Source organism: Ochotona princeps, chromosome 17, assembly GCF_030435755.1.
Source record: "Ochotona princeps isolate mOchPri1 chromosome 17, mOchPri1.hap1, whole genome shotgun sequence".
Lineage (NCBI taxonomy): Eukaryota > Metazoa > Chordata > Mammalia > Lagomorpha > Ochotonidae > Ochotona > Ochotona princeps.
In genome coordinates, this window is record NC_080848.1 from 13,043,651 (window position 1) to 13,050,041 (window position 6,391).

Consider the following 6,391-nt stretch of genomic DNA (forward strand, 5'->3'; position numbering starts at 1 on the left):
ACTGTGAGAAGAGAAACAGATCATCCATCTGCTGTTCACTTCTCAAATAGCAGCCACAGCTGGGGCTGAGCCAAGTCAGTCAAGAGCCTGGAGCTACATCTGAGTCTCCACATGAGTGCTGGGGCCCAGGCATTTGCGTTAAGCTTTGTTGCTTTCCAAGGTACACTAGCAGGGAACTGGATTGGAAATGGTGCAGCCAAGATTGAAACATCCCCCATATGGGGTGCTAGCACTTCATGCAGCAACTAACCCACTGCTGGTCCCTGCATTTTGTCTATAATTTATTCTGTCATAGGTCAAACAGTAATTTTCCATTAAATTTCAAATTTTGGTTTTAGTAAATTAAGATTTGCACTTCTGAAAAGAATGAAGAAGAAAAGCTTACTGAAAAAAATCTAGAATTTAAGTTTTCAGGATAAATTTATAAAGTACTTCTGTCACACATTAGTTCTTTAATGGAGTAGTAGATTTTTAGTCCTGCTGTTTTTTGTTATTTAAAAATGAGAGGTTTCCATTTTTACCTCCTTAGTTTTTGGTTTACTGGAATTAATTCAGTGTTTGTTGTCATGCTTTTGTCTATTACACTTTTTCAAATAATAAAGTGAGATTGTTCACTTGAAGGATTTTCTTTTATTTTTTAAAGCCATTTTAATGCCAGTGTATCTGCCAAGAATGCCTTGTAAATCAGTCATATCTGAGAAACCTAACTTCTAAACTGATCAGTTGTTCAGGGTAATACATAGTTACAGACATTTTTGGGTATGAATTTGGAATTTGACTTAATTAAGACATACTTTGATGCAGGGGGATGTATGAAGAAGTTACTGGTTGTTTTTTAAATGTTCTGACTCTGAAATCAAAGAATGTACAGTGAAGAGCCACCCCAGCTTCTCTGTGCCTGCACCAGGTGCACCTTTTACCCTATTTGATGTGTGTGGTAAATCTTGCTGTGGCTCAGTGAGTCAGAGGAGGTAGTTCTTCAGAGGGGAGAACATGAGCTTTGGTTAACAGTCATAACATGCCATCGTGAGGAAAGTGAATATGTGGGTTGTAGCAGTGTAGCACAGGGATTGCCACCCAGGCTTTCTGTGGAGTTTACAGCATGGTCTGGAACATCTTAAGAGACCTCAGAACCGGGCCCAGCGCAGTGGCCCAGCGGCTAAAGTCCTTGCCTTGAATGCACTGGGATCCCTTATGGGCACCAGTTCTAATCCCAGCAGCTCCACTTCCCATCCAGTTCCCTGCTTGTGGCCTGGGAAAGCAGTCGAGGATGGCCCAAAGCCTTGGGATCCTGAGCCTGCATGGAGATAGGAAGAAGCTCCTGGCTCTTAGCTCCAGATTGGCACAGCACCGGCCGTTGCGGCTCACTTGGGGAGTGAATCATCAAATGGAAGATCTTCCTTTCTGTCTCTCCTCCTCTCTGTATATTTGACTTTGTAATAAAATAAATAAATCTAAAAAAAAAAAAAAAAGAGTCCTCAGAACCTTTTCAAAGAGTTAGGAAGTCAAATCTACTCTCAGAACAACATCTAGATGTTGTTTCCCCCTTTCACTGTCATCCTAAAATGAATAGACATGAATTTTTGCAAAACTATTGTAATGTATTGACTATAAAAGCAGATTATAAGAACCCAATTGTCTTCAAAAGGGACTTTCAGGAGCCTAGTGCCACAGCATTGCAGACTAATCGTCTGCCTGCAGCACTGGCATCCCGTGTGGGTGCCAATTCTAGTGCTGGCTGTGCCACTTTCTTTTTTTTTTTCTTTTGGACATTACAGGGATGTAAAATACAATATTAATGATGTTCAAAAGAATTCTAAAAGAAATCTACCAAATGAAAAATAGAAGTCTTTCCCCCTTACCCTCTACATCAGCTTCTGGTTTTTCTTTTCATCTTGCCAGAAGTAAACCAGTAAAGCAGAGATTAGATATATAGATAGACACATACACACCGGGAGGTAAGGAAATGTGTATGCTTACAGAGTGTATTTATAAAATATATGTGTGTATGAATATATAAACTGTGTGCGTGAGAGAGAGAGAGATACCAGTTCTGTTATTCCATAGAGGATGGACTGTGCTTAGTTTTCAGTTAGGGAACTCCATACTTCCAATTTTTCATTGGTTGTACTTATAAACATGACTTGGTGAGGTGTGTGTGTGTTTGGTTTGGTTTGATTTGGTTTTAGTGTGTGTGTGTGTGATTTTTTTGTTTTGTTTACAGGTTTATTTCAGTTTGTTTAACAAGAAAGATGTTCCATCTGCTGGTTTACTTCCCAAGTAGTCACAGTGGTCAAAGCTGGGCCAGACAAAAGCCAGGAGCCAAGAACTCCATCTGGGTGTCTCACATGGGTGGCAGGGATCCAAGTGCTTGGGCCATGTCCTGTGCTTTCCCAGGCACATTAGCAGACAGCTGGATTGGAAATGGAGTAACCAGAGTTCAGATTGGTGCCCTGATGTTGGATAATCATGTCACAGACAGTGGTTTAATCCACTGTACCATGATGCTGGCCACACAAAACTAACTTGTTTTCATGTATTTTTCCTCATTTCCCCAACCCTTTAGCAGTGTGGTCACATTACTAGATAATTTTATCTCACTTGAAAAGATTAAGCTTCAGTTTATTAGTTAAATTTGGACAGATACTTGCTCAGGGAGGAAACCGGAACAGAGTGACTTTGTTCTGGAGGCTAGTTTTCAAACCACATCCACACAATGTATGAGGTGGCTCTTTTTAAATAGAATAGTGACAAAAGCAAGTCCCCTTTTGTATTTCACTGAATGATGTGAGCAGGGAAGGGGTTTTCAGAATACCATGGTGAGTGCCCACCATTTCTTTTATCCTGTTGTAACTTAAGTATTTTTCATTTACTTTTCACAAGGATTAATGCAATCAGGAAGTTAAATTGACTAGGATATACTAAGGTTTTGTTAAAATGACTTGGAAAATCCAATAAATTCGGGCCCAGCGTGGTGGCCTAGCAGCTAAAGTCCTCGCCTTGAAAGCCCCGGGATCCCATATGAGCGCCGGTTCTAGTCCCGGCAGCTCCACTCCCATCCAGCTCCCTGCTTGGGGCCTGGGAAGGCAGTCGAGGACGGCCCAAAGCCTTGGGACCCTGTACCCGTGTGGGAGACCCGGAAGAGGTTCCTGGTTCCCAGCTTCGGATAGGCGCAGCACCGGCTGTTGCGGCTCACTTGGGGAGTGAATCATCGGACGGAGGATCTTCCTCTCTGTCTCTTCTCCTCTCTGTATATCTGACTTTGTAATGAAAATAAATAAATCTTTAATAAAAAAAATTCTAATAAACATAGTTGCTTAGTCAAATGTAAAATTTTTCTTTTTTTTCTTTTCTTTTTTTTTTTTTTTTTTGCTTTTTCAGTCTGCTTTACAAGAACTTGAAGAATTGAAACAAATTGTTCCCAAAGAATCCCTTGTTTACTTCTTAATAGGAAAGGTAAAGATTGGGGCCATGGTCCTAACTGACTTTTCATATCAAATATAAACTTAGACATGATCTAATCAGTGAGGCCTCTGAGTAAAGTGCTCTGGGGATGATGGATTGAGTTCTGACATTGAAGATAATATCCTAATGAAGGTGCAAGAACACACACCCAGAATTCTAACCCAGAATGGTACTTGAAATAGATCAGTGATTTACAGCCAAAGGCAAGTCATTAACCCAAATAGAAGGCATGTAGCTTCCAGTTCTCCATGAAACACTTAGAACTCCCCCAAAAGAAGAGCATTAATAGCTCGGCGTTGCCTTTATTAGTTGGTTTAACTGCCTGGGTGCCCAATCTGTTAAAAAATTAGTTAAATTTTGGATGGATATTGAATTGATACAACTATATTTAAAGTTAGCATGAATGAACTTTTTTCTCTTTTTCTTTTAATTTTTGTCCATATTTGTTTGAAAAGAAGAAAGAAAAATCTCCCATGCATTGGTTCATCACTGAATGCCTACACAGCAGCCAGAGGTTAGGCCAGGCTGGAAGCAGGAATCTAAAAATTAACCTAGGTTCCTGTTGTGGGTGTCAGAGACCCAACAATTCGAGCTTCCACCTGCTGCCTCCCAGAGGATATATTAGCCAGGACTCAAAGCCAGGCCCTCGCCCGCGGAACCAAGCATCTTACATCAGATGCCTGCCCTGCTGTTTTGTATGAGTGTTAAGGAAACAACTGAGAGTCTGTTTCTTGCCATTATAATTGTTCTAACCTAGGGAGATTTATTGGAAAATCAGTACCTGAAAGATAGAAACAAAGAATTCTGAAAATATATCTGAAAATATTCAAAAGGAACTCAGAAGTCAGTGTGAGCTCATCTGTAGGATGACAGTGTCCTCCACATCTGGGTGAGGTTGAGCACATGAATCAGGAGTCTGATTGGAGTTTTAAATGTTGAGAATCTTGCAGCTGAACCTCACAACTTAATGAAAAATGTAGTATTGCTGTTTCTTCTTAGGTTTACAAGAAATTAGGTCAGACACACCTCGCCCTGATGAATTTCTCTTGGGCTATGGATTTAGATCCTAAAGGAGCCAATAACCAGATTAAAGAGGCAATTGATAAACGCTATCTTCCAGATGATGAGGAGCCCATAACTCAAGAAGAGCACATCAGTGAGTATTGTGCATAATTCTGCATGTTCAAAAGCTGCCTTTTACACAGGACTGATGGACTGCTTCTTTCATCCATGGTTTTTTCTTTATACCAAATGGAATTTTAGGTGAACCGGGTAAGGTAATAATAAAGCACCTATGGAATCAAGTGAGAAGTCTTGGTTTTGGGTCTAGTTTTCATTAGTGGAGAGAGGAGAGACAGAAGTCTTCATTCATGGATTCACTCCCCAAATGGTCGCAACAGCTGGAGTTGGGCCGGTCCAAAGCCAGGCACTTTCTCTTGGGCCATCCTCTGCTGCTTTCCCAGGCCATAAGCTGGAAGCTGGATCAGAAGCAGAGCAGCCAGGGCATGACCCAGCGCCTCTGTGGGATGCTGGCATCACAGACAGAGGCTTACCTTACTACGTCCCTGCACTGGCCCATAGACTGTACTTAAAGTAGAGTCAGTGATTTGAGAGGCAGGAAGAGATGTCTATTTCAGGGGAAATGGGGGATTCCTCAGAGAGGTATTTCTAATTCCTAGACATGAATAAGGAAGTCATTAGGAAGAGGTGACCTGCTATAAAATCAGATACCAATATTTTAAGGGCCTTTAGACTCTAATCTCCGAATATGATACAGTTTTTCCATATTTGTTTTCTGAAATTAGCAGCGATGTATCTGTCAGACACTTTACGATGTTTCTTTTGTTTTTAAAGTGGGAACAGATGAATCCCAGGAGAGCAGCATGACAGATGCCGACGACACACAACTACATGCAGCTGAAAGTGATGAGTTTTAACTTCTGGGAAATCAGGCTGTTGCAACTGGATGTGTGACTAGTGCTGACATGTTGCTGACCCTCCGTGTGCTGAGACTTCCCTCTGAGCCGGCAGTGTCGTCATCCATTACACCATGAATGTGCCGCTGTCATTGGACCCTGACTGTGCACAGAATGAAAGGCAGTGCAATATTTAGCTGCTAATAAGACTGGCTCTTTTACCAGTATGAACGACAATTTAGTTGGGGGGGCGGTGGGGGGGAACTTTCTTTTCTTTTTCATTTTTTTTCTTTAATCTCCTTTGTTGGAAAACTATCATGGAACAAAGAGTTATGTTTTATCTTGAAGAAACCATTAGATATGAGAAATGAAGAACCAGCATTTCTTGGTCATTTTTCCAAAGTTTGTTTTAATTGGTTCTGTTCCTGGTAAACAGTGACTAACCTTCTAGGTTAGTCTAGACTAACTTTCTAGGTTCTTCAAGAATGGTGTTAGCAAGTGCCAGATGAAACAATAAAAGACAATGCCTATAACAGAGTAACTTGATTGCCAAGGAATGTAAATTACTTTAAACTTGCAGTGTCTCATATAAATGAATATATTGGGCATATTGAGACCCATATGTAGAAATCAAATATCCCTCCATACAGTGTGTGTACACTTATTCTTGGCAAGAATGCTGAATATCTAACCAAGAATTTGAATTTATCCACCTTGCTTCAGAGTGTTGGTCATTGTTGTCTTGGTACTGCAAACTTTAAAGTTGTTCCTGACCATAATTGCCTCTTGTCTTTGAACTCCGTGGGATCACCTTTAATATTTGGAGAAGGTAGAGTGGTTCCCCACTGAAAAGCCAAAACAAAGCCTTTAATGACCTATAAGTTCACCGTGGGAATCAGTATGAATATGCTAACGTGGAGAGACTCTGGGGATCATGATCGTGAAAGCCTTAATACAGTCAGAATTGTATCCTAACTTTGAGCCTCCATTTGTTCCAAACAGTATGCTTT

General features: G+C 40.8%; 1 protein-coding gene across 7 annotated transcripts in view; it reads left to right on the forward strand.

Moving 5' to 3' along the window:
* CDC27 (cell division cycle 27) overlaps nucleotides 1-6,391 on the forward strand; it is a 53,043-nt gene extending 46,652 nt beyond the window's left edge. For 4 of the 7 annotated variants that reach the window (XM_058676628.1, XM_058676629.1, XM_058676630.1 and 1 more), the window contains 3 exons: nucleotides 3,382-3,456; nucleotides 4,465-4,621; nucleotides 5,320-5,480. In XM_058676628.1, coding sequence (XP_058532611.1) covers nucleotides 3,382-3,456; nucleotides 4,465-4,621; nucleotides 5,320-5,402 — 315 coding nt within the window. In that variant the 3' untranslated portion in view covers nucleotides 5,403-5,480. Of the gene's footprint in view, nucleotides 1-3,381; nucleotides 3,457-4,464; nucleotides 4,622-5,319 lie in introns of all 7 variants that reach the window. The other 3 variants (XM_058676632.1, XM_058676634.1, XM_058676631.1) reach the window with 2 other exon arrangements.